We start from the raw sequence: 26854 nt of genomic DNA, 5'->3' as shown, positions 1-26854 counted from the left end.
AATACCTACACCTGAGAAAATGGTTCAGCCAGTGTGATGCAGAAGTCACTTCTTAAATTAAGCTGCCAAAGTTAATAAAGTTAATAACAAAGATAAAACCCTTTATTGGCTTTTTCCATGGCAGTAAAGGGGAAGCCCAGAGGTTTATGACTCCTCTGACCCTCCCCCTTGTTAAAAAAAACAAAAAAACCTGGAGCCCAGATAGACTGAAAACTGCTCCAGCAGTTTAAAGCACTTAGAAAAGCCCGCAGATTTATTTACATGTTACAATTTATCCCTGCACTCCTGCCGTCCTTTTGCAGTCCACGGATTCTGCATCCTCCAGAGTTTTGTACTACAAATGGGGACGGATCCGGTTCAGCAGAGACACCTTCTCACTTGATATGAACATTGACGTCAAACCTGTGTCTCTCCGTGTAGCCTATGGCCAAGTCCCCATGGCCCATGTCCACAGGGAAATGCGGGCTGTCATACGCTGACCCCTCAGACTCCGAGAAATCTGTGGAAAAGTCTGCCAAGTCTTCATCTGATCCGGATCTCTCCGATAACCCCCCCACGCCAGCCAGCTCCCGACTGCTGCTCTCGTCCTCTCGTCCTCCATCGGCCACAGTGCCGTGCAGGTCCTCACTGGAACTGAGTGAAGGTTCCTTTTCGTTCCTGGGCTCTGTATAAACCATACAGGTGTCCACTGGAGAAACTATGGTGTAGTTTTTATTCCTGATGCTATTCCACTGCGATGTAGAAGGGTTTGACACAAATTGGTAAAACCAACCAAAGCCACAAATGGAGTTATCTGCTTGGCTTTGCTACGTTACCTGAAGAGCCGTCGGTTCATCTACAGGCTCCTTCGCTGAATAGCACTTCACTACAATGATGGCCACAGCCGCAATGACCGCCAGAGCCGTGAGGCCCAGTAGGCTGCCGATCAACAGCCAGGGGGTATCTGCAATCGTGGAAAGGATGTTCTTAAAACCGTAAGACAGCAGATCAAACACAGTGTGGATGCAGAGAGTATGACAGAGGAGTAGACCACAAGCTTCTTCACATTTACAGATGCAGCAGAGTTATAGGGGGTTAGCACACAGTTCTGTTACTGTGTAAATATTACTCCACTTTGTCACCGCTAAGTGTCGCTTTCTTATGCTGTGCCAATGCATCCCAGACTTTCAGCTGTATTTACACATGTGCGTGGGAGGTATTTGGGCAACGACACAGGTTTGCTTATCCCCCCTGTATGTGATCAAAATTCAGACTTGAACTGTTTAAAACATTAATTGATGCAGATATGCTCCATATCATGGTCTGCTTTTGTTTCTTTGTCAAAAACTTCTGGAGCTGGCTATATGAACTATTCAGCAGCCCAACACCAGTGGGCTTTTGTTTCCAACTTTGTGGAACTCTCCCTTCGTACAGGCAGCTTTGGACTTACCGGCTGCTGTGATGGGACAGATGCTTTCAGTTTTTTTGAACAGCACTTGGCCAACACGGATCCGATCAAACAAGATCCCGTCCAGTGTGACACAGTTGTTGGCATCAAGGGGAATTACGAAATCATTTTTGCAGGTTTCTTCTTTTACGCTGCAAGAAAAGTCTTCTTGTCCCTAAAAGACAAAAGACACCTGATGTTTCCACCGGCTCGTTTCATGACGCTAACAGTAGGGTGCCAGTTTCTGAGTCCAACACATGATCAAGATGCTGCTCAACAGGCAAAACGCACGAGCACCTTGGTCATATGAGCTCTTCATACATGGAAAATCATTTCAGCAGCATGCATATAGCAAAAACACTGAAATCAGAAGAGAAATGTAGAAATTGCTTCCAAGTCTTTTGTACGTGTCACTTTTAGTAATGTGTTGTTTGGAAATCAATATAAAAACATATTTTTAGGTTCCAACTGGGTCACAAATACTCTATTACAAGTAGCACCTTCCAAGTCCTTAAATGTGTTCTTACAGTATGTGAATTGACGGTGACGCTGAAGGTGGGTGAGTTAATCTTGGCCGCCTTGAGCTCTGTGTAGAAGTGGAAGGGGTTCCTGAAACTGAGGCTGACCTCCTGACCTTTCCTGACCAATTTCACAGGAGGGAAATCTAACTGACCTGTGGGCAGAAATAAATATGTTGAGCTTGAAGCCTCCACAGAGGCGTCTGTGACCTCAGGATTACTCACATGTCAGGGCGGCAGTTTTAACATTGTTGAAGGTGAAGGTATTAGATAATGCTGGTTTAGAGTGTTTGCCTCCCACTGTGGCTGTGACTGACACATAGTTGCTACTCATGCACCGCTCCTCAGATGACCAGATTATGTTGGTCAGATCAAACTGGTGCTCCTCAGTTGAGGCCACGTGATACCTAAAATATAAGCAACAACACAAGTTTTATGTCAACGATTCTCACCTTCTCTCATTTGGCTATGTTGCGGCCTTCTACTAAGAGGAAAAGGACATTTTGCTTCTTTTAATCACATTTGAGGTGTTTCTCACAGAGGTGATTAAGATGTTGCTCCTGGTTTAGAGCGGTCAAAAGTACTGCCTCCAGGGGTCAGAGACAAGATTTCCACATCTGGTGAAGGCTGTAAAACCTTTCGGAAGATTCTCAACGCCCAACCAGGACTTCCCAGGGAATTCCCAGGACTTACAAGGCCACAACATAACTAAATGTATAACAGCTGCTCTCTCAGCATGGCTGAGTCGTACCAGTTTGCTCCCATAATGGTGACGTTGAAGATGGTCTGTGGTTGTGCCCTGTAGTTCCAGCCAACTGTAACTTGTAGGTTCTTGCAGCTTACTTCTACATCTGTTGGAGGTGGAACTGTGAAAAGAAAACAGCTGTAAATGCCAGCACACAACCCACTTTAGATATCAGAATGGCCTTAAATGGAAAGGAAATTGTCGCATCAGTTGTAGCATGCGCCTGTTTTGGTTTGGGAACATCTTTATTCTATAACTGTATACTCTCAGAATCTTCAGAAATTAATGTCACCACTCTTGTAATTTTTTTTGAACATCTACAGATTTCTCATAGTGCATGATTGTACACTTCTGCCTACATACTTCCTGTTGGCCAAGACACAACATGAGGGAGTGTCTCTGTATTCACTCTGTACAGACAAAAATGTTGCTTCTGAGGCTGCGTTACTCGAAGCTAAAGTTAAAAGAAAAAAAAGGACAGAAAGCTCATCAGAGCATGGAAGACTTATCCCTGTATGGCTGCTCAGGGATGAGGGGTACTCACAGGATCCTATAGTCATGACCTTTAAGCTACACATGTCACAGGTGTGTATGCTTGGAGGAAACTTCCCTGACAATTATGGTCACGCTGAGCTCTGAGTACACGTTTTCCCTTTTAATTTATTTTTCTTTGACATTCAGCCAGCTGCCACAGTATAAAAAAACAGCACCAATATAACAACATCCACTCGTTAAACAATGGAAAAGCCATAAAGTCTGCTGGTTTATATATTAAGCTAATCATATCATAAACTGTTTTTTGACCTATTGGAATGATGAATAAACAAGACCCAGCCTATGTAGACAAATATATTAGCAAAATTCCAAATAAAAACAAGCAACTTTATTTTTTAAAAAGGCTTCATATAAGATGTTGATATGTTTTAACTGAATGGAACCACACACGTACGTACATAAATAGATTTGGTATAAAAACTTCAGTATTTCCAAATTAAAACAATAACTTCAAATCACTGTTCTGTTCAACTAAACTAAATCTTTCCATTCATAAATAACCCTAAAAGCAACATCACAACAGCAACAAACTGAAACATTGTCTTTTTTTTCTAAAGTTTTCAGGGACATAAATCCAAAATTCTATTAATCAAAGACAGCTTCCACGCTCAGATTAGCGAGCCAACACTTTTCAAGGAAGTCATTAAAACATAATAAATCTGAGTTGTTTCACACAGTTTCTTTACCTTCAGCTGAAACTTTCCTGATGATCATCATCAGCCCCAGAAGGGCTGTTAACGTATTACGATTCATGGTCCAAACCTTCCAACTCCCACGCACACACCTTTGCTTCAGACTCCACGCTCACCGGTCCTCAGCATGTGTGATTTCTTATTTACACCTTTCTTGGTAAAGTGCATCTCAACTCCAAAGGCGCGCGCTCACCTGACGGCAGCGACCAGAAATACTGCTCAGCGCGCGGACCACGGGAAATGAAGGACACCTGCGTGACGTGACCGGACGTCTACCTGTCCTTCAAAGTAAAGGAAGTGCTGATAGTTCAATTATCAAAAACAAACAAGAGATTTCAGTGTGCTTGTTTTTCTTTTTTCTTTATTCTGGAAAGCGCCTTGAAACAATTTTGATTGTATAAGACGCTATATAAATAAAGATTGATTGATTGATTGATTTATATCTAAGGCGGATATTACGCTGAAAAAAACTTTAGTTTTTCCGGTTGATTTGATTCTATAAGGGAAAAAACATGAACATTGCGGTATGTCTCAGTTCACATCACGACACTGCAATTTCCTCGCGATACTTTTTATGAAGCAGATTTAATTACTGATTTAGACTCTCAGGTAAATGTAATCGTGTGAAAACAGTTTCTTCAGTTAAACCATTGTCACATTTCTCTCAGTTGATCCGGATTATGTGAGAGAGTGTTGCTTCACATGCCGTGTCTCTTGCTGGGACAAAGCGCGTTACCGTGCCAGCAACATCCAACTTCAGTAAAAAACTAAGCCTCTTATGAGATTACAGATGCTGTCTTTTACTGAGTCAGAGAAAATCCTCAAAACTGCCCCGAGAAACAGCGCGACATATGAACAAGGAACTGATCGGGATGAGTCTGGGCTAATGTGATCAGAGCCCGCATTAACAAATAAATACAAGAAAACCAAAGTACATTTTCCACAAGATGGTTCCCGTCCATCTCTTTCTGACGACATCCAGCCAGCCAGACATACAGGCAGACAGACAGACAGAAAGATGGATGGATGGATGGATGGATGGATGGAAGGATGAACAAACAGATGACAGATAGATAGGTAGATAGATCCTTTGACATATGAGTTACAAATACCTTGTTAATGATCAAAGTTGCATCATCACATTTACCCATGATCCTCTGCTCCACCTCTGCAGGCCCGAATGTGCTCCCGGTATCTCCGACCACTTATTTTGCCACGTGAGGAGTAATTACAGCTGCACGCCAGGGATAGTAATCCGTCAGGGACAAATCCCACCCAACACGCGCGCACACACAGATGTTGAACCTCACAACCACACACATCTTTGATCAGCATCTCCAACAGCAGCTGGAAGCTGTTTGTTTCATTAACTGAGCTGAGTGAAGCTACTTAACCTCAGACAAGGGAACAGCCTGGTGCAGATCCATCCATCCATCCATCCATCCATCCATCCATCCATCCATCCATCCATCCATCCATCCATCCATCCATCCATCCATCCATCCATCCATCCATCCATCCATCCATCCATCCATCCTTTCCGGTCTAGACTGACACCCAGGACCCAGATACGTGCACTGCATGAGGAGAGTGGTAAGATATTGTTGTTGGTCTTGTTGTGCCATGGGCACTATGATGTTTAAACTCCTCCATCCAGTCAATAGTAAATTATTGTGTCTAAATTTCTTCCAAGAACATCTGGATGAAATAAATCCACAGAGTGTCCGAGTGTGTCACAGCAGATTCTTCTAATCCCTGATCAGAGGAGTGTCGAGGATTAAAACCAGAGGGAATGAAGATCTGGCTGATTTGTCAGTCTGGATAAGAAGAAGATGATGATGAATAAGAAGAAGAGTAAGAAAATGTAGTGAATTACATCAATCTTGTCCAGTACTGAACTACTGAAAGGATGTAGATTTAAAAGTATAAGTATTCAGATTGTCCTAAACAACCAGCTTTCTGATCTTCTATACAGTCAAACGTGTGGATAAATCTCTAACTAATCCATATATTTAATCAAAATACACAGGTGGGATTAACATAACACACACACACACACGCACACACACACACACACACACACACCACACACACACACACACACACACACACACACACACACACACACACACACACACTTTACTCCAGCAGATCACTGAGGGTTTTTGTTTTTACATTTTTCTTATAACCAATGTACAATTCAATTAAATAAATGATTTTAATAAATAGCCATTCATCAACTGCTGCTTATTGCTGATCTGGGCCGCTGGGCTGGAAACGCAATCTCATCACTCCCACACATCCATAATCACAAATCCATTTTTGTGATTATGTTGACAAACATCAACAGTTGATTTGATCTGAGGCCAAGCGCCACCCTTTTCTATCACTGATTTAATGGCAGAGACTCTGAACACGCACACACACACACGCACGCACACACACACACACACACACACACAGCCATTATAATGTAGTATCCTCTAAATCCCATCACTGGCCTGATTCCTGTTGCCATCCTGCATGTGACCACATGTGAGCATCATCTGGCTCCTCCCATTGAACCTTCTGTCCTGCCCATTTCACACTCACACTAACCCCCCCTCCCAGTCACCAACACTGGTCCCCTCCCTATTACTCTCCTGTTTACTCTACAAGATAACAGCGGCTGGACTCTTCCGTTGGTCTCTGCATATTTAGTCTACAAACACGCATCTCATCTGTTCCTCATCTTCATCATCATCATCATCATGAGACGACTCCTCGAGAGCAGCTGGATGAGGTTTGGTCCTGCGGGAAGGGGGTCTTACGACTGGGTGACAGGAACACCTTCAACACTGGAGAAAGAGGTGTGTAGAGAAAAACCTGCACATCATTTGTCTTTTCTGAGAATAAAGTAAATTTAAGAGAAATATCTACTTCATCTCCTAAAATGTCAGTTTGACGACAGTTTCTGGGCTGGAAAACTCTTGAAAACACCTGTCCAGCAGCAGCCTCGCTGAGAACATTTGTGTGACTCTTAGAGGAGCCCAAAAAACGCAAAAGAAAGGGCGATAAAACAGCATCACTGCTTCGTGTGACGTGTTGATGCTCCAGGTTGGGCGTTCACACAGGAATTACACCAGTGCTGCTGTTAACAGGTCACATTTACACATGAGACTTGTGTGAAATTAGGATTTTGGTGACATTTGGCTCATGAGATAGCAACGAAACATTGGATGGATGTTTTGTTCTCAGATGCGCCATGTCTTTATTTAATTTAAGCAGAAACAGATTGGATGTTGCCTTTCTCTGTCATCTGTAATCCTGTCAATGCCCCCTGAAGTGTGGCCTTTTCAGGACAAGCAGAGTCACACTCAGACAGATTAAGAATTAAAACATGTCCAGTTCATGTCCTGTCCGTCTGCAGGCCGCCGGCTCATCCAGGCAGCATTAACTAATTGCTTGAAAAGCAGACAGAATTTGGGACAGTGAGCCAACGTAAACGGTGTCACCACATGTTGTTGTGCACAGCTGGAAGAAGCGAAGCCTTGGCCTTCTTTTCTGGATCAAGCTTGAGAGAGAAGCTTCCTGGTGTCTGAGGATCCTCTCTCTGACGGCCTGTCTGGCCAAAGAAATGTAGCTTTGTATTTTTCTGGTTCTCAGCATGTTGCAGGAAGGAAGGTTTCACGACAAATGTCTCCTAACAAACAAACTTATGGTTGTGTCCTGAGACCTATGAAATGATCTTGGTTAATCAGGGCTACATCTGGAGCGGTTCTGACCATGCGGGGGACAGGAGGTCAGAGTTGGTGGTCTACGTCGTTCTCCCAGTCATCTCCATCCTTCTGCTGGCGCTTGTGGTCGGTCTAATCTACCGCCGGTGTTCCCGGAGCAAGCTAACCCTGGCCAACGTCATTGCACTAGACCTCCAGGACCCGGAGTTCCTGTCATCTCTGACCAGGAACGCAGAACGCCACACCAGCACCAGCTCCGACGGCTCAGACGGAGTCTTTGTCATGGTCTACCTGCCTCCACCGTACGAGGAAACACTCACCAAGATCACTCGGGCTGCCAGCCTGTCCAGCTCCAAAGATGTAGAGTCCATAAAGATAGAAGACCTGGAGGCCAAGCTGTGTCCAGAACTCAAGTCTGGGGGGCGGTACGTGTGAGCAGGTGCACTTTCAGGCTGTCAGTGGTCTTCAAGTTCATGAGATTTTACTGTTTGGAAATTAACTTATATATCAGTAAATGCTGCAGTTCTTCCTCTTGAAACTCCTACATATCCTTCAGCACGTCATTCGTTGGGTCCAGAAAACCTCCTTTTGGAGCTGAATAAAGTTGAGGATCAGATCAGATCAAAGGTGGAATAAGTGTTTCCTTCCAGTGACTTTTGTTTGTACATCAATAAAAGCTGATTGAAAAATGGTCTTTGTTGAACTAACGGCTCGATTTCAACAAAATACAGAGGCAACAATTCAAGAACGCGCGCGCGCACACACACGCACACACAGCACGCCGGGTTTTGGCTCAGTGTGGTGCGACCTCTGTTGGTTAGAACTGAGAATGACAGCAGAAAATCCATTTATTTTTCCATGACATTTCTCATATTTTAGAACCTTGTATTATTTTACTGTCATAAAATACAACTAAAGGTGACATGCTTTACTTTATTTGTACCATAAGTTGTGCAACACACAACCAGGAAATTGTGCAGTGAATATTAAACTATGTTACTTTATTGCAATCAGCAAAGTACTCGGTGCCGTTTTGGTTTTTGCAATGTCCAGGCAAGAAAAACATGATCCTGCAAAGAAAAAGAAGAGCTAAAATATTAGGAATTACAATGTCTTGAGTTGAAGATGTTAAAGTTTCACATTTATATTGTGATTTTAAGCAATTGATGGCAAAATAATAACTTACATTGTTCTTATGTCTTCAAAGTTTTCCCCACTGAACCCTCCTTTACTGTCAGAAGAGAAATACACTTGGTTTTACTTCTGACTGAAGGTTTGCAAAAAATAACAATACCACAAAACTACATGTGAATTTCTCTAATATTAAAGTTAACTGAGAACTTATCATTTTTCAGAAGGTAAAAAACTTACATGAGGCTGGTGAAGCTCTTCAGCAGGCATTGTAAGTCATCATTTATGTTATCGTCAAGGAAGTCTGAAACCAAAGTTATATTAATGATTTTTGTCTTTGTTTCGGTTTTCTTCTCACCTTCTTCATTGTTCCTGACTTATCTCCAAACTCTGCTTCTTGTGATTCTCTTACTGTCAGTAACAGATCACCCATAGTTCCCCTCATTGTCAAAGCTTACCTGACTACTTATTGGCACAATGCAGCCAATCAGAAGAGGTCATCTCAACCATAATTTATATGAAATGAGTCTATGGAGACAGACGTGACCTCCCGCAGACTCCACATTTCATCAGTTCTGCACATTTGTCCCAGAAGTTACAGGTAAGTCTAAAAGTTTGCATTACCCCTATAAACTGCTGGGGCAGTGTTACGGCATGATTTATTATCTAATGTACATGAGACTAAATATTAAACCTGAAATTAGATCTGTTTATGGTGTAACAAACCTGTGTCATCTATTTTATTACGTGAATGTCAAAGGGAACAATATCAGATATCAGGTGTTTGTATGAGGTCACGTTCTTGTTGGTCCTCTTTGTCTTGTTTATGTAAAAGATACTTTTCTCCCTATTATCCTGATGACTTTTTTTTACCTGTGTCTCCAGTATGTGCTGTCTAGTATGTTTCATCTCCCTGTCTGTGTTTCTAAGCCAGTCTGTGGTTTCTAGCTGGTATATTTAGTCAGATTTTTTCTATGTTTTCCTAGTTCCATGCTGGATTTACAATTTAAGCACATGGACTATGTTGATATGGACTATGAAGATACAGAAATCTGAAAGACTGATCTAAACATAGAGGGAACATATTCAGTACTGGTTTGGGTGGACTTCAAAGGAAGCCCATCTTTACAGCCCAGACTCACCAGTACAGTTCGCTCCACAGATGTTGGGGAGTTGGGCTGTGTCGTCGCTGCAGGTCAGACCATTAGTGAGCTGGAAAATGCCATAGAACTTCCAGACACGGTTTCCAGTGCGGGTCATCTGGTTCACCGCACTGGTGTTAAAACGTGTCACCGTCTCCACAGCACAAGTTACTGGATAACGAGACAATTATGAAGAAGTGTTTTTATTTCTTTTTATATAAACATCAGCACCAGAGAAGATTTAAATGGGAAATAATGCCATGTATTCCAGGACTCTGACATATTTAGAAATATTTTTTGTTTTATGCCATGACACACATCAGAGTTTGATATTTATGATTTTTGTCATCACTTATAAACGTTTGAGCACTTCAACAAATGTTCAATAACTGGTACTCACTTTTGGCCATGAAGGTTCTGTCACTGAGTCCATTCGATTTTCCTTTTGTCGCCTGGATCATTAATTCCTGCAGATGACATTTGTTCACTGGCTGGCTGTCAACCAAACCACAGCTCAAGAGGAGCACCAGCAGAACCCTCATTTTACCCTCCATCCTATGTGGACAAGTCCCTTTTTCATGACATATATGTTTTCTGTGGAGTCACCAGCGTCCAATCTCAGAGGATGCCTTTTGTTCTTGTCTGATAAAAGTCCCTCCCTCAGTGTTTGACACTGACAGTCGTGCCAAGAAATCATATCTTTGGTTTCTGGAATTCAATAGAGCTGGAGGGCAGAAAAATGATCTGTGTGCATGAATACATCTTTTCTGTTTGACAGGTTACACCCTATTCATACTGGAAAGACGCCCACCCCCACCAAACAAAACCAAAAAAGCTGAAAAGGGAACAGTTGATGTTCCCATGTCATCAGAGGACATTTACAAATCCTGAAGATGAGGTGTCAGTGTTGTCACTGTGTGTGTGTGTGTGTCTGTCTGTGTGTGTCTGTGTGTGTGTGTTTGTGTGTGTTTCCTTAGAGCATGCAGTTAGCAAATGAAGAAAGAACAAATGAAATTAAATCAAAGAACAGTAGAGCTGCAACAAAGAAGAACATACAACCGTACAGGAGAAGGATGTGCTCATTTCTTTAATAGGTACAGTCAAACTTTATGTAGCACCCTTTTCTTTTACATAAAATGTAATATGTTTATTTAGACTAAAAATAAAGAACAAGCACAAGTTCCTCACATTTTGTGAGTTACACCTGTAATATAGTATATGGGTATAAACAGGTATATAGGGATACAGTAGGAATACATGGCTACATAACATGTTAGGATGGTTTGCTTTACGACCAAACCTTTTGGCTTTGATATTTGGAAGAGCAAAGATTATAATCCCTCTAGAATCCAGACCATCACCAAAAATGAATCAGCTCTTTCTTGGCAGCTGAGAACTTTTTGAGTTGCTAACAAACAACCGCCGACTGTCAAATAGCCTCCTTGGTGTAGGTAAAAGACCCGACCCCCCCCCCCCCCCAACAGCTAGCTAGCTCGCTAGCTCACTCACTCACTCACTCACTGACTGTGTGTCTGCTGCTCTGATGTTGGTGTTGGGTGATGGGTTTTAACCACTTTACCTCATCCAGAGACACCAAAGGAGAAAAGCAGCCGGAACAAAGCTGATAAAAGTCAGCATGATGCTGGTCACCTTCACTGGCCGTTCTGAAAAAGAAAGTTGAAAACCTTTAATGATAAACCAGGAACTGATGAATCAGTCAAATCCTGATCCAAATGATCGCACCCTCATCAATGCTGAAGCTAAACTTTCAGTAGATGACTGCTTTAAAAGTGATCCTGCGTCTGCTGTGTTTTACTGTGTTCAGAAAGAAAATATCCAAATGGTACCAAGAACTTTTGATCAAGTTGAAGCAATTTTAGTTGGTATTGAAAACTCAATTTAAATAAATTGAAATCACAAAACTAATGTCATTAAAAGTGTTCAGTTTTGTTTGTAACTCTTCACCCATACTTGTTACTTTCTGATCAAGTGTCTCAGTGAACCCATCTGTAACCCATTAGAAGTTACCATTTAGAACAGTTTTTTATGGATTTATCTATTCATATTTTTTAAATAATGTTTATTTCAGTGTTTTATTTATTTATTTTTACCTAAAATGATTCTTGTCCACTATGATTGGATCAGCATTTTAAGTGAGCATGTGTAGATTTGGCACAAAAACTCTTGAAGGTAAAGTGAAGTTGAATCATTACCTGGAATGATGAGGAGAAGGATGAAGGTTGTTGCTGTTAAACTCATGGTTGCTGTAGCTGCTGCTGCTGGGACCGAGGCTCCGCTGCATATTGGCATCTAGATAAATATAACCCAGACTATAGATATCTTAAAAACCTAATAAGAAAGGAATTTGCTAACTTTTTGTTATGAACACTGAAATTAACAACACTCAGGAAACAGTCGGACCTTCTTCCTCTTTGGGGGCGTGTGCGGCCTGGGGGATACGGAATAGTGTCTACATAATCAGAATTTTATTCACTTTTCAGAAAATGAAGAAGGCACATCAAAGTGTGAGAATTGTGTGATGGGCTGTGTTGTCCTGTAGAGGTGTTTTTCAATGTGATATTGATAAAATACGTTTTTCCAGTAGGTTCGGAGTTGTTTCCATTTGTGTCGCCCCCTCTAACTGGAAAAGTAAAATTAAGGATGATTGGAAGTGTTTTGTGTAGCCATTAAATCAATTTAAAAAAGAAAGAATCTAATAAATTCACACTTGATCTGCCCTCTAAGGTTGCTACAGAAACATTGACACCTCAGTGTCTAAAATTAGTGCAAACAACTTCACACTTTTGGGTTTTTTTTCTGCACACAACCTCTGAAATTTTCTGTTTTCAACTGTCTTTTTGTTTTCAATTTAATTCCTACACTTAATTGAGACTCATTTTAAACTCACTCTAAAGAAAATAAAACAGCTTTGAATTTAATTAATATAGTTGACGGTTATCAAATTGTTTTGACGTTTGTTGTGCTTTAAACATTCATTTGCCTCGTATCTGTGGTAGCTTCCGCCTGAACCAGCTGCACATGCACCACTTTACCACCAACACTGTCACTGACTGTCTGTTTTACTCACAGAGCAGATCTGTTTTTACACTCTTTAAAAGAAAATCCTGAAAACTTACAGCATCAAAATTACATCTTTTTTTCTTTTGTTAAATGGTTCTGTATTTTCTACCAGCCATGCATATAAATCATGGAAAGAGGAAGGAAACAGAACATGTTTTACTTCTTCAAAGTTCGTAGAAAATCGACTCCACTTCAGCGAGACGTCTTGACGGTCTGACTGCTCTTTTCTCAAGCTCAGAGAGCTGATCAGCTGCCAAGAGCTGATTTTCTCATGCTCAGAGAGCTGACCAGCCGCCTGCCCTGAGCTGACCTGAACGGTCACGTCTGGACCTGCAGCAGCAGAGCAGCAGCCATGGGGTTGGCTGCAGCAGCCTTCCTCCTTCTCCTCATCGCTCCAGGTAAATGTCTTCGCATTGAAATAGTTAAATTGTCTTCAGCAGTTACAGTAAAACAGACGGCTGATTTGGACGATGATGAGATGATTTTGTGATCAGAATTGACACTAAACTTTTTGAAATATAACCATAATCTGAAATAATCTGAAAAGGAAGGAACAAGCTTGGGTGCTGAGTTGAATAACCCTCATCACATATTAGTTTTGTATTATTTTTTGGGGGAGGAAAAAAACATCTATGAAAGTGCCAAAGATTCTGTGTGTTAATATTTTCTGATTCTGAACAAATGAACCAGAGACTCAGACAAGTTCCAGTAACTCCACCCAACACAGTAAAACACAGCAGACGCAGGATCACCTTTATAGCAGTCATCTACTGAAAGCTTTCTTCACATCCTCAAATAAATCATTTAAAGATTTAAATATTAATGCTTTATTTTCTGAAGCTGGTTATTTTATGAATGTCTGAATGTATCTGATTGTTGTTTCTGATATTTTCCAGTTCTACAGGCTCAGGATGTTTGGGGAGTGAAGTACACCAATGGTCAACAAAACTGTAACTTGTTCAAGACTGAACAAAAGATCCTTGGAAACATTTATTATGCAGCTCCAGAAGACAATATTCTTGACTACTGCACCTGTAGGATAGAAGAAATAGGACATTCTGGTGAGTTCACCAAACTGTAACATAATATCATCTCCACACGGATGCAGAAATAGTTTCACTGTGTTAAAGTAGAAACCAGCAACAACTCCAACGTCAATCATATGATCCTTTCAGTCACAGTAAAAGTCAGAATTTGGACATCAACTGGCCACAGTTCTTTTCTGTGCCTGTGTCATATTGTGATTTGAATCATTGTTTGACAGTAAGAGCAGTTTTGTGCATTGTGTGTTACAGGTGTGAGTGTCAAGGCAGCGACTTCCACTTCTACTGAAATCTGTGTTGTCAAAGGATCAACAGTCGACATCAGCTGCAACTGCAGATATTCAAGCTGGGTACCATACGATACTTTCTGGGTTATAAAAACTTCTGATGTGGAACTCAGCTCCAACTCACATCATTCATATACGTGCTTTAAAGAGTATTTATATTATCAGTCAGAGTACAACTACTACTACAGATATACTGTGAGGATCACAAATGTGCATAAGAACGACTCAGCTGTCTACAAGTTCATGATCAGAACAAACACAGGTGGTTGGAGATTAACTGGTGAACCTGGAGTCAGACTGACTGTACCAGGTAACTCTCAGCATGTCAGTGTGTTGACGTCAGCAGTTGTTTCTATAGTAACGGTGTGCTTGTTGATGACAGACCCAGTGCTGCAGGTACGTGTGAGTAGACAAGAGAGCAGCAACAGGAGTGAGCTGACGTGTCAGAGTCAGTGTGGAGCGTCTCTTAATTCTTACATATGGTACAAGAATGATGAGAAAGTTGACGGTGTCCACAAGAATTCATGATGTTTCCCTGAGTATAAATTCTCCAGCCAGATATTCCTGCACTGTTATAGGATACGAATCCTTCCGCTCTCCTGCAGTGTGTAAGTAAATAAGACTGATTTGGATTCAGTCACTGATTATGGGGTGTTTATCCAGGATGATGAGTCTCCAGTTTAGAATGTTCACTACTGTTCAGTCGCTATATTGATGTATGTATAAATACATATATGTGCACCACCCACCTTCTTGTTCTGTAGTAACATTCTTATTGTTGTGATGTCCTGCAGATGCTCCTGAAGGTCCATTAGTGTCAGTGAGTCCCTCTGGTGAGGTTGAGGAGAACACTACAATCACCCTGAACTGTAGCTCTGATGCTAACCCGGCAGCTAATTACAGCTGGTACAAGGAGGGTGAAAACTCATCAAAATCATCAGAGCAGAACTTCGTCATCACTCAGGTCACAGCCAAAGACAGTGGACGTTATTCCTGTCGAGTCTGGAACCTGTTAGGACACAGTGAGTCTACAGTGAATGTGACTGTTGTCCCAGGTGGGTTTTTCTTTCTTCATTACAGGTAAAATGTGTAAATCAGAATTGAATCTAACAACTGTAGACATGTGTCATTGTATAATAATTTTAAACTTATTACTGTGTTTTACTCTGTGTGTATTTAGTTCTTAATATTTGTGTCATCACTGCTTCATTCAGACTCATCTTACATACTTGACCGTTGAATTTTAAGTAGTATAAAAAATGTTTAATTTTTAAATATTTAATTGAATTTTCCAGTTTCCAGATCTGTTTGAACTTGTTCAGTTCACTGTCAGCAACAGCTACTAATAACCAGCATTATAACCAGGGATGGGATTGTGTCTGTTCTGCAGAAAGAGGGTTAAAAATCTCAAACTTTGTTCATTTATTTAATTTTCCGTTGAGCAGTTTGGCCATGGAAACTGGCAGCCATCGGATCAGGTGTTGGGATTTTCCTTATTGGACTTACAGGAGTCTTTGTTGTTTTGTTTAGGTAAGTTGATGATTTCGGACCCTGTTTCATATGGAGAGGCTTTTTACAGGCAACGTGATGATTTGCAGAAGGAATTAAAATGCGGGAAACATGCAATATTTAAACTCAGTGTTGATTCAGCGGTGACATCAGTACGAGGCAACCAAACCACACTCAGATGCAATTAAATACATGCAGAATTATTCTACATATTTCCAATTGTTATTATTTAGATTTGCTGCTACTCTTTTATTAATTTTTTTTTTTTAATTAAATCACCAGGAAGAAGAACACACATAAGAAGTCAGTAGAGACAAAAGTGGTAAACTCATTTGTCTGAGAAGCATCCTGTCAATCTCTAAATGCAGTTTAATAAAGAGAGGAGACATTTAGTTGATCTTCCATTTCAGTTTTTGGATTCCAGGCCTCCATTAAGGAGCTCAGCAAATAAGCAATTTTCAAATCAGTTCAAACATCAAGCTGACTGAAAGAAGCACAGTCATGAATGGAATTTTACATTTGCAGGATATATCCAGTAAGCTGGAGGAGGAATATACCAGCGTCCACTTCCCCAAAGCCCAGACAGATCTGTGCTCCAACGTCAAAACATCTGGACACCTCGAGCCAAAACATGTGGAGGAAGAAGATGTGCAGTACTCTGAAGTCAGTTTTCTCAGATTCAGCTCTGCCCCGAGGTCAGCCACTGCCCTCCTGCCATTTATCCTTAAACTGTTATCATTAAGATTTTCACTGTTTCTGTGTTTTGTGGACATTTTTGCCAAAGCTGCACTTTTGACTTTGTATTTCCCCCCCTTATTTAGGACAACTGGTGCCGTGGACAGTACTGATGCAATCTACAGCACAGTCAAGTAGAAACCTTTCATTTGTGTTTTTATCTTCCGATGTTGTTCTGTTGGTGAAATGAGTCATCAGAAGCATTTTTAGAACCAAATTTCCCAACTAGAAAACCCACTTCCTGTCAGCAAAAATTAGATTTTTTTTGTGTGCATGACATGAACATATTTTACTTCTTTTTACTTTACTTCTTTACTTAATACTTGGTTTTTCGCGTCACACGACCGCAACAGCTTGATATATTTTTTACCTTTCTGTATCAGTATTTATTACCCTCTTGATTTTTTGCAATCAGTTCATGAATTTAGGTTTTATTTTTGTTCAATTGAAAGTAATAAATGCAGGGGAAGCAACCATGGCTACCACTTCCTATTCTGCAGTCGCATTCGAACACAATAGGGGTGTCACAGTGCCTCCTACCATTCACAGTCAGTAACTCACTCACGATACTCCCAATACCCGAAAAATGGATCCCAACCTTCAGATGGAACTTTTCCTTATTGTCTACATTTTGGCTTTTATAATGCCAAAAAAATGCTCCTGAAGTCAGTGTTCAGATGAAAAATACGTTCCTGCAGCAAAGATGAAGCCTTAGCCGGGTGGAATACACGACCAAGTCAGCAATACTGTATACACAAACTACAAGTTTTTCATGGTGGACTCTAGTGTTTAGAGAACACATGTGTCACCTTTTACCCTGTCAAGTGTTAAAGCACAGCTAAAAACATGACATCTGACCTGTCATAATATTAGAATATCAGTCTCCTCCCTCGTTGACTGCTCCACAGTATTTCCCCTTTAGACCCAAAGAGGTTCTGAGTTCTTTTGGCCCAGACTGGAGCTTTTTTGAGTGCTGCCTATTCCTTTGTAGTGTAGGGAAAAAACCTTCATGCTCATGTGATGAATCAAAGGAAAATTTACTTTAAAAGCGGTTTAATCAAAGAACAGATGCCAATACATTTATGTTACATCTGAAATATATAAGATGTGTCTTGTGGGAAAAACAAGGATGGAATTTAAGCAAAGAACCTTATAAGGAAAAGAAATTGAATTTTCTCTGCACAGCAGCACATAACAATTCCAACAAGTGTTTCAACAGTCTGTCAGAGAGACTCACAGAATTTTTTTTCACAAATATCCATATCTGGAAAAGACACCAGTTTCTAAAAAAAAAGGCAACATTTCTTCATAGAGAAATACATTTTCCAAGCCACACCAAGTTTTCATGGCCATGAGAATAAATTTCTGATAATCAATACAACAGAGAATACAACCCATTTTTTTCTTTTACAATATGAAAATTCACGGGATGAGAACACTATTAGTCTGATGTCCACTTTTTTTGCAGTACCACTTGCTACCTCTCTTCAATGAGAAATTGATCCCAAAAATCCCAATGGGCATTTTGCAAACATATGTAATCAAATTCATGTGATTATATGTGTTAGATCCAAGTCGAAAATGGAGGCAAAGGAGGGAAAGGACGAGGTTGAGAACAAACAGTTAATGTTTCACAGAAAAGTGGATGATGAGACAGGCGCAGTGAGCAGACGCGCGCAGACAGACAGAGCAGGCAACAGATAAGTCGGCAGAGAAAGGGGAAGCGGATGTAGAACAGAGAGCAGCAGGGGTGGGAGGCTTGTATCCTGACCTTCGTGAATCGTGTGCATTGCCACCAACATTACACAACGGCATTAGACCCTCAACCCACTGATACACTTAGAATTACACGCTCAACGCACCCCCATGGGTATGCGTGGTCAAAGAATATAGATGGAACAAAGTAAGTTGAGAGACATAGATGGAACAAAGTAAGTGAGAGACATAGCCATAGGAAAGACATAGGAAAGATATAGGAAAGACATAGGAAAGGCACAAAACAGATGACGGAGAACCACATGACTGCCAAGAATTAGCTGAACAAACTGCAAAAAGTAGAAGTGATTTAGATCAACCTTTAAAAGCTGGAGCATTTTTGTTTGTAGATGGCTCATCAAAGAAAAATGAGCAACCTTAAAAGAAGACATCTATGTATGACCAGCAGGAAAACCTATCCTACCAAAAAATCTGTATAAATGGGCTGCTATATTGAGCCATGGTGTAACACATGTCTCAACAGGAGGGATGGTAGGACAGATACAGCAGCATTATACAACCTATGGATTTAATTCTTATTCAAAAAATTTTTGTAGAACAGTCTGACGTGTGCGAAACACAATTCACAGGGAAATCTGAGACCCAGGAGAGGAAAATTTCCTGCTCCTCAATATCCATTCCAAACTATACATATGGACTTCATAGAATTAAATAAAAGTGAAGGGAAGAAATACTGTCTAGTCATAATAGATGCATTTTCAAAGCCACACCAAGTTTTCATGGCCATGAAAATAAATTTGATGATAATCAATACAACAGAGAATACAACCCATTTTTTCTTTTACAATATGAAAATTCACGGGATGAGAACACTATTAGTCTGATGTCCACTTTTTTTGCAGTACCACTTGCTACCTCTCTTCAATGAGAAATTGATCCAAAAATCCCAATGGGCATTTTGCAAACATATGTAATCAAATTCATGTGATTATATGTTAGATCCAAGTCGAAAATGGAGGCAAAGGAGGGAAAGGACGAGGTTGAGAACAAACAGTTAATGTTTCACAGAAAAAGATGATGATGAGACAGGCGCAGTGAGCAGACGCGCGCACAGACAGACAGAGCAGGCAACAGATAAGTCGGCAGAGAAAGGGGAAGCGGATGTAGAACAGAGAGCAGCAGGGGTGGGAGGCTTGTATCCTGACCTTCGTGAATCGTGTGCATTGCCACCAACATATACACCACAGGCATTAGACCCTCAACCCACTGATACACTTAGAATTACACGCTCAACGCACCCCCATGGGTATGCGTGGTCAAAGACATATAGATGGAACAAAGTAAGTTGAGAGACATATAGATGGAACAAAGTAAGTTGAGAGACATAGATGGAACAAAGTAAGTTGAGAGACATAGCCATAGGAAAGACATAGGAAAGACATAGGAAAGGCACAAAACAGATGACGGAGAACCACATGACTGCCAAGAATTAGCTGAAAACTGCAAAAAGTAGAAGTGATTTAGATCAACCTTTAAAAGCTGGAGCATTTTTGTTTGTAGATGGCTCATCAAAGAAAAATGAGCAACCTTAAAAGAAGAATCTATGTATGACCAGCAGGAAAACCTATCCTACCAAAAAATCTGTATAAATGGGCTGCTATATTGAGCCATGGTGTAACACATGTCTCAACAGGAGGGACGGTAGGACAGATACAGCAGCATATACAACCTATGGATTTAATTCTTATTCAAAAAATTTTTTGCAGAACATGTCTGACGTGTGCGAAACACAATTCACAGGGAAATCTGAGACCCAGGAGAGGAAAATTCCTGCTCCCCAATATCCATTCCAAACTATACATATGGACTTCATAGAATTAAATAAAAGTGAAGGAAGAAGAAATACTGTCTAGTCATAATAGATGCATTTTCAAAATGGATAGAACTATTTCCAACAAAAAACCCAGATGCGCTAACAGTTGCTAAAGCACTCTGCAAAGATATCATACCCAGATATGGTATCCCAGAAAAAATTTACTCTGATAACGGTACTCATTTTGTAAATCAAGTTGTTAAAAAGATCAGTGTTATGTTTCATATTGATTTAAAACACCATTGTGCCTATCATCCTCAGAGCGCAGGCTTAGTTGAAAGAACTAATGGATATTAAGAGAAGAAATGCATAAGAGAGGAGATGAAGAATGTGGAGAGACTGGAAGTGGACACAATTAGTCGATTCTACAGTCTACAAGTACATCCTCATTCACCTATCCTGAGACTTATGATCAGAGCCGTACAGGCTTCCTCAGTTCACAAACTACTGGGAGACAAATGATGAGTCTAATCTAGCTGATTACATGAGAAAAATGTTAGAAAAACAAAAACAAGGTCATGAAACTGAGACGCCCTCTGTCTCCCAACAGAAAATCCAACCGGTGGAGCCAGGAGATTGGGTCCTAGTGAGAAGCGTAAAAAAAAACCACTGGTATTCACCTAAGTGGGAAGGACCTTACCAAGTTCTTTTGTCTACACCTACTGCTGCTAAAATAGCTGAAAGATCAACTGGGTACACCTCACACATTGCAAGAAGGTCATTTCTGTTGAAAACTCCAACCGGGAAGGTGATGCAAAGTCTGATAATAGGGTGGACTTAGACGAATAGAGTCTGGGTAGACCCGAAAGTCAGTGAAGTTTTAAGAGCCACCGACTCATTTAGGGAGGCTACTTCAACAGGTTATGGTCCATAAATAGTGTACCAATTTCACAAACATCACAAGGACAGCAGCGGTTAAAATAAACAAAAGATAATACGAGAAAGAGAAGAAAGAAAAAAAAAAAAAGAAGAGAGAAATACGGACGATTGGCTGATGCTGTAGCATACTAGCCTCAGTGCTAACTGTAATCATAGTATTCCTGATAATCACAATAGCTATACAAAGTCTCCAACTCAGTTGAAACCGAATAAGTTCAAATGATTCCCAAGTGGCTACAGAATGCAATTAGATGTTTGGGAGTGTGCTTTTTCTTCATATGCGTGTTTTTATTTGTATGATACCTCTGGAAACCCCCAGGTTTAAGATTGAATGTTACCAAAATACGGCATGACAAGCGAAGTGCAAATAACAACCTAAAGGACCAATGTGGCAACAGCAGGTCAGCTCTTATGCTGTATTTGACCTGTAAGCTTTTCATTCACCCGAAGCTCACCAGCTCCATTATTTCAGCTTCACTTCTTTAACACCTCTTTAATAGCTTGTTCGTTCTGAGAGTAGTTTTGATACAATTTTCAATGCAAAACGAAAAACTGTTCTTACTGTAAAATGATGTATGTTTTTTGTCTGTTGGAAAGTTCATTTGTTGCACCCTGCGGCTCATGCATGCATTATAATGTTCTGAAGTTGTGTCTCTGTTATTTATTTTATTTCTGGTGGTGTGGGAATGAGAGACTGTTTGATACAGGACTATGTGCTTAAAAACACTTCTTATGCTAATTTCTGTGTTCCCTACGTCAGCTGGTCAATTAGTCACTCACACGCATAGATTTATGCCTGAACAGTGACGTCGTAATAAAAGATCTACATGGTTATCTGAAAATGTTCCTACGTATATTGACGCCATCGGTGTTCCACGCGGTGTTCCAGATGAGTATAAATTAGTGGATCAAGTAGCTGCTGGTTTTGAATCTTCGATCTGTTGGTGGTGTACAATAAATAAGAATGTAGACAGGATCAACTACATCCATTACAATGTTCAACGTTTAGGAAATTGGACTCAGAGCGGTTTTGAGGCTGTTCACAGCCAACTGTCGGCTACTTCCCTTATGGCATTCCAGAACAGGATCGCAGTGGATATGTTGTTAGCTGAGAAAGGTGGTGTGTGCTGTGTTCGGAGATCAATGTTGCACCTTCATTCCTAACAACACTGCGTCAGATGGGAGTCTCACACTGGCCATAGAAGCCTTCACACCCTGAACAGCAAGATGAAAGAGCACTCAGGAGCAAAGACCGCGATGTGGGACGAATGGATGAATGTGTTTGGGAAGTATAAGACATTGGTTACATCTATTCTAATTTCTGTAGCTGTTTTTGCTGCAATCCTTACCTTGTGTGGATGTTGTTGTATTCCCTGCCTGCGTTCTCTTATTAACCGCCTTATCACCACAGCTATCGCTCCCATGGAAAACCGAATGGCCGAGTTGTATCCCTTAATCAGCAGACAAGAACCGGATTTGACTACAGACTCTGAAGACTATGAGGGAATTGAGCTAATTTTCCCCTGAGTGTAAATGTATTTGTGTTCATAAACATGACTTTGCAACCGAAAATCTACTGGAAGAGGTTGTTAAATGAATATGAGAATTTGAAGCAAATATGTGATAAACAGGAGGGAAATGTTAGATCCATTATGTTAAAGTTATCTCTTATTTGCTTTTGCCTTGTTATATTCCTTATTCTTGCCGTAGTGTCTCTCATTACTTAATGCTTCTTATTATTTGCTAATGCTTAAGGTTCGTGATGCTTGGTATGTCACCTCGAATTTCTCTGGTCGAGGGCGACAGAAATGCGGCGGCGGCTGTTGGAGAAGTGGCATTGACTGGAGACAGAGCTGTAGGGCCGAACCCAGGAGATGTTCTCTTAATCTGTCTGATATAGAAGAATGTGCTGTTTGCGAGATAAGCTAATCAAATCAGTGAAGGACTTCTGTAGCTAGGGACCTTCTCATTTCAATAAAAGAAGGATGGCGGGAGGTGTGCGTCAGAACGTGTTGGAGATCTGTAACTGAGCACATCTCTCCGTTCTCCTTGCAAGTAAATTCCAAACTGTTGTCTTTGCCTCATTTGTTTTTCTCGTGTTTCAGGTTGTTTGAACCTAACATTATACAATTGAGGTTTCAGTTAATAAGCACTGACAGGACACTTTACCACTCATGGGGGTAGACAGGCTAATTCTATGAAAGCTTTCCACATTTTAAAAACATACAGCTTCTTGTCTATGTGGATGTTTTTGTGCGCGAGTCAACAACCTCTTTGAACAAAACCTGTACAAATTCAAACATGGCTTCTCAACTGTGTCGACTATCTATAGTAGCTTGCAAATGTATTCACACTCCTTGAATGTTTCCACCTTTGGTCACAACCACAAACACTGAAATTTAATGTGAAAAACCATACAAAGAATTATTCATTCCCCTTTTCTCTGAATGCAACCAATTGCCTTCAGAAGTTGACCTGATGATTGTTGAATGATGTTTGTAATCTAATTTCAGCACAAATACAGCTGTTCTGTGCAACAAGCAAGGTTGGGAAATAAAAAGCTTTGAATCTCACAGGTTAGGGTTAGCTGAGATCCACAGCTCAAGAATCTGTCCACAGCACAACTACTGGTTGTGCATTGCACAGATCTGGCCTTTAAGAGGTGCCAGAAGAAAGCCATTGTAAAAAGAAAACCATAAGAAGTCCTTTTGCAGTTTGCCAGATGCCATGTGAGGAAACATGTGGATGAAGGTTCTCTGATCAACACTGCAGATCACTCTGGACACAACATCTCAGGGGTTTTCTTCTTTCCATATTTTGGGCAATATGTAAAGAATACCTGCTAAACTGCAAAATATATTCCATATTTTAACTGGCCCACTTAAAAGTTATACTTCTCTCAAGAATCTGTGGCAACATCTGAAAGCTACCATTTACGAACGCTCCCCATCTAATCTGACTCAGCCTGAGTGTCTTTTCGGAGAAGAATGGGTAAAATTTATAGTCTGTAGATATTCAAACATGGTAGAGACATACCCCAAAAGACATGCAGCTGTGATTGCAGAAAAAGGTAGATATATAATTTGTACTCTGTATAATTTTTACTTTACGAGTGTGCAGCTTGGTGTTGGTCTTTAAGACAAAATTCCAATAAAGCATATTTCCATTTGTGGTCGTAGAAAGGTTCAAGGGGTACGACAACTTCTGCAATCCACTGTAGTTGAACAACTCCCAGCTGAGATGTAAAACACCTCCCATCTTATAAAGTCTATTTCGACTTGTGGACTCGCATGTGAGATCTCAGAGTGGATTTTAGCGTGTACGCATTTCCACATGTTTGACAAACATGTGGCTTCTCGGCATTATGGGTTCTTATGTGGGCGGTCAAGTCCTTCTTCAGAATGAAACCTTTCTCACGTTACACATACATGTGGCTGCAGACCTGTGTGAATTATCATGTGATCGCGCAGACTCTTTTTTCGTAAGAAGCCTTTCTTGCACGTCAAACACACATATGGCTTCTCACCTGTATGAATTAAGATGTGAGAACTCAGGTGACCTTGTTGTGTGAAAGATTTCCCACATGTTTTACACACATATGGCTTTTCACCTGTGTGAATTCTGATGTGAATGTGCAAAGTGGACTTAAATTTAAAATGTTTCCCACAGGTATCACATTTTAAAGACTTTTCACCTCTGTCAGAATTACAGTTTCTTTTTAGTTTGCTAGGTTTCTGAACATCTTTAGCATGCCGCTTACCTGCACGCTGTCGGGGTTGTGTTATATTCTTGTCCTGCTTGGTTGACCGAGAGCCACCACGTCTAGTTTTCCTTTGACCTATGACTTTGTCCTCACGACAGCTGGTGGAAAGCAGCAGCAGTGGGTCACTGTTTGGTTCTGACATCACAGGATTCAAAAGTGGCAACTTGGTCACAGACTGTTTTGTAGTTTTATCAGGATTTAGGGTCTGAACCTCCCTGTATACTTCAGAACTAGGGGGGGAAAGGGATGCGTCAGTCTCCTGCTTCAATACAACTTCGTCCGCAGTGATCCTGAGATGTTCCTCTTTCATGTGTTGAGGTTTTGTGTCCTCTGGGTCCAGACCAGAGTTCCTCTCAGTGTTCCACTGCCCCGGTTGATGAGAACTTCCCCATCTTCCTCCTTGCACATGACAAAATGTTGCCCTTGAAAATCTAGAGTGTCACAGAATAAAAAAGACTGAATTAGAATGAGGCTGAAGCTTGGCTGAGCTGTGAATACTGGGACTATTCAGCTCACCTTTGTGTTGTGGATGGTTTTGTTTACGAAGAGTTGATCCAGAGTCATTTTGTTGATCTCCCTTATGATTACTGTCCTCATGTGTGCTGTGAGAGAACAGCTGCAGGTTTGGTTCTGATTCCTCAGAATTCATTACCGACATGATGGCTAAAGTCTTTTGTAGAGAATCATCAAGATTCAAGTCCAAAGTAGGATATTCACTGGGGTCATGATCCTGATCAATAGAAAGAAGCATTTCATTGTTTTGAATCACAGGTTGCTCCTTCTTGTAAGTGCTGGACAGATGTTCTTTTATTTGTGGAGGATCTGAGGCCAGACCATAGTTCCAGTGATGGTCAGTAAGAACCCACTTGTCTTTATAGGCATGTTGCTGTGGAAAGTCTGGAGAGACAATTCATTGTTATTGACACTTTATAAATAAAGCTTATATATATATATATTTAAAAGTAGTAAAAAATAGACTACAAAATATTAAGTGGTGAAATATGCTCCACTTTCTTGGTGAATTGCCCTGTGTGACCCATTCATAAAGCTTCCTTTAATTCAGCCTTTTTGAGCTGGTTTGTGAGGTCTCTGCAGACATCAGTAACCAGAGTTACGCGTTTCTTAAAACTGGACAGAAGACGAAGCAGATGACTAAAAATTAATCCTTTAAATGCTCGATGAGTTTGAGAAAGTCTGCCTCTTTTGGAGCATATATGGCCCTGGTCTGTGCTCCTGTTGTGGTTTAGTGTTTTTTTCGAAAAGGTCAAATTGCATGAATAGCCTGCCAGCGTTCTGAATCGGAATGTTTTGTGAGTATGTAGACTATTGCCAAATCCAACTCACTTGAGATTATAACAGAAAGCACCACTAGATGATACTACACTTATTTTGAAAACATTAAAAACGCGCGGAGAACAGGGCACACGGGCCAAGACCGAGTCTTATATGGTAACCAAAAGAGTTCTAAAGATTATTCGAAAGGTGCATATTCTGTAAGCATTATGCATAAAGACAATACACACGTATTTATGCAGCAATTATACTCGATAGTGTTTGAAAAAGCTTTAGACTTCACCGGTAGGGAGTATCGTCGTGTCTGGTCTCAATTTTTCCAAAAGTCGATGCTGACTATCGATCTTTTCTTCATACTCGCTAATCTTTTGTTGAAATGCTACTAATATGTCTTCCGCAGCAATAGTTAGCAACCTTTTCACGAAAGACTTCAAGTCTTCACCCGAAGACATTATAAATAACGGAGTGGTCATGTATAAAGAGAAATTCAAAGCTAACCACCGCTAAACACGGTAAGCCGGATTCCTTAATTCCCGTTCCGGCACTGACGTAGTTTTAGGGGAGATTTTGCTCATTTACAAGATTCTTATGTTCATATGCACATTAATTACAGTAGCAGTCATTTCCAATAAGTTTTTTGTTTTGAAGGCTGAATATAACATGGTCAAGAATAACAAAAAGAGGTTCCTGTGCGTGGGGTCCTATATGCGTTTTATTTAGGCTTTATAGTTTGTTTTCTTGTAAAACATT

General features: G+C 40.7%; 5 protein-coding genes and 1 long non-coding RNA gene across 8 annotated transcripts; 3 read left to right on the top strand and 3 right to left on the bottom strand.

Annotated features, from left to right (window-relative positions):
• Positions 1-75: 75 nt before the first annotated feature.
• Positions 76-4180, bottom strand: ifngr1 (interferon gamma receptor 1). Its single transcript, XM_057036079.1, has 7 exons — positions 3931-4180; positions 2696-2810; positions 2170-2351; positions 1954-2099; positions 1430-1601; positions 816-943; positions 76-731 (listed from the first exon to the last, which is right to left on the bottom strand). The coding sequence occupies exons 1-7, from the start codon at positions 3995-3997 to the stop codon at positions 375-377; spliced, it is 1167 nt and encodes a 388-aa protein (XP_056892059.1). The 5' UTR covers positions 3998-4180; the 3' UTR covers positions 76-374.
• A 2368-nt stretch (positions 4181-6548) lies between these two features.
• On the top strand, positions 6549-8344 carry LOC130527532 (small integral membrane protein 28-like). Its single transcript, XM_057036163.1, has 3 exons — positions 6549-6785; positions 7677-8077; positions 8209-8344. The coding sequence occupies exons 1-3, from the start codon at positions 6687-6689 to the stop codon at positions 8252-8254; spliced, it is 546 nt and encodes a 181-aa protein (XP_056892143.1). The 5' UTR covers positions 6549-6686; the 3' UTR covers positions 8255-8344.
• Positions 8345-8571: 227 nt separating this feature from the next.
• On the bottom strand, positions 8572-10479 carry LOC130527537 (lysozyme C, milk isozyme). The gene is made up of 5 exons (XM_057036169.1): positions 10326-10479; positions 9926-10096; positions 9024-9087; positions 8839-8883; positions 8572-8722 (listed from the first exon to the last, which is right to left on the bottom strand). The coding sequence occupies exons 1-5, from the start codon at positions 10477-10479 to the stop codon at positions 8644-8646; spliced, it is 513 nt and encodes a 170-aa protein (XP_056892149.1). The 3' UTR covers positions 8572-8643.
• LOC130527550 (uncharacterized) lies at positions 8854-11851 on the top strand. The gene is made up of 5 exons (XR_008951052.1): positions 8854-8925; positions 9008-9054; positions 9202-9384; positions 9770-11019; positions 11516-11851. It is a non-coding gene; the product is annotated as an uncharacterized LOC130527550 (long non-coding RNA).
• Positions 11852-12718: 867 nt separating this feature from the next.
• On the top strand, positions 12719-17053 carry LOC130527520 (B-cell receptor CD22-like). 3 transcript variants are annotated; one of them, XR_008951050.1, is made up of 10 exons: positions 12719-13404; positions 13903-14067; positions 14302-14646; positions 14719-14818; positions 14891-14944; positions 15131-15391; positions 15782-15866; positions 16128-16167; positions 16371-16540; positions 16667-17053. XR_008951050.1 is itself a non-coding variant. In XM_057036147.1 (9 exons), exons 4-9 carry the CDS (start codon positions 14827-14829, stop codon positions 16716-16718), a joined length of 726 nt encoding a protein of 241 aa, XP_056892127.1. In that variant the 5' UTR covers positions 12744-13404; positions 13903-14067; positions 14302-14646; positions 14719-14826; the 3' UTR covers positions 16719-17053. The 3 variants fall into 3 exon arrangements, 1 of the variants encoding a protein (XP_056892127.1); XR_008951049.1 differs by lacking the exon at positions 14891-14944 and having other exon boundaries at positions 12720-13404; XM_057036147.1 differs by having other exon boundaries at positions 12744-13404; positions 14719-14944.
• Positions 17054-24775: 7722 nt separating this feature from the next.
• Positions 24776-26736, bottom strand: LOC130527523 (uncharacterized). The gene is made up of 3 exons (XM_057036153.1): positions 26388-26736; positions 25328-25708; positions 24776-25242 (listed from the first exon to the last, which is right to left on the bottom strand). The coding sequence occupies exons 1-3, from the start codon at positions 26575-26577 to the stop codon at positions 25118-25120; spliced, it is 696 nt and encodes a 231-aa protein (XP_056892133.1). The 5' UTR covers positions 26578-26736; the 3' UTR covers positions 24776-25117.
• Positions 26737-26854: the final 118 nt, after the last annotated feature.

This window comes from Takifugu flavidus, chromosome 6 (assembly GCF_003711565.1).
Source record: "Takifugu flavidus isolate HTHZ2018 chromosome 6, ASM371156v2, whole genome shotgun sequence".
Classification (NCBI taxonomy): domain Eukaryota; kingdom Metazoa; phylum Chordata; class Actinopteri; order Tetraodontiformes; family Tetraodontidae; genus Takifugu; species Takifugu flavidus.
The sequence above is the reverse complement of the archived record's forward strand: the minus strand, read 5'-3'. Positions and strand labels throughout refer to the sequence as shown.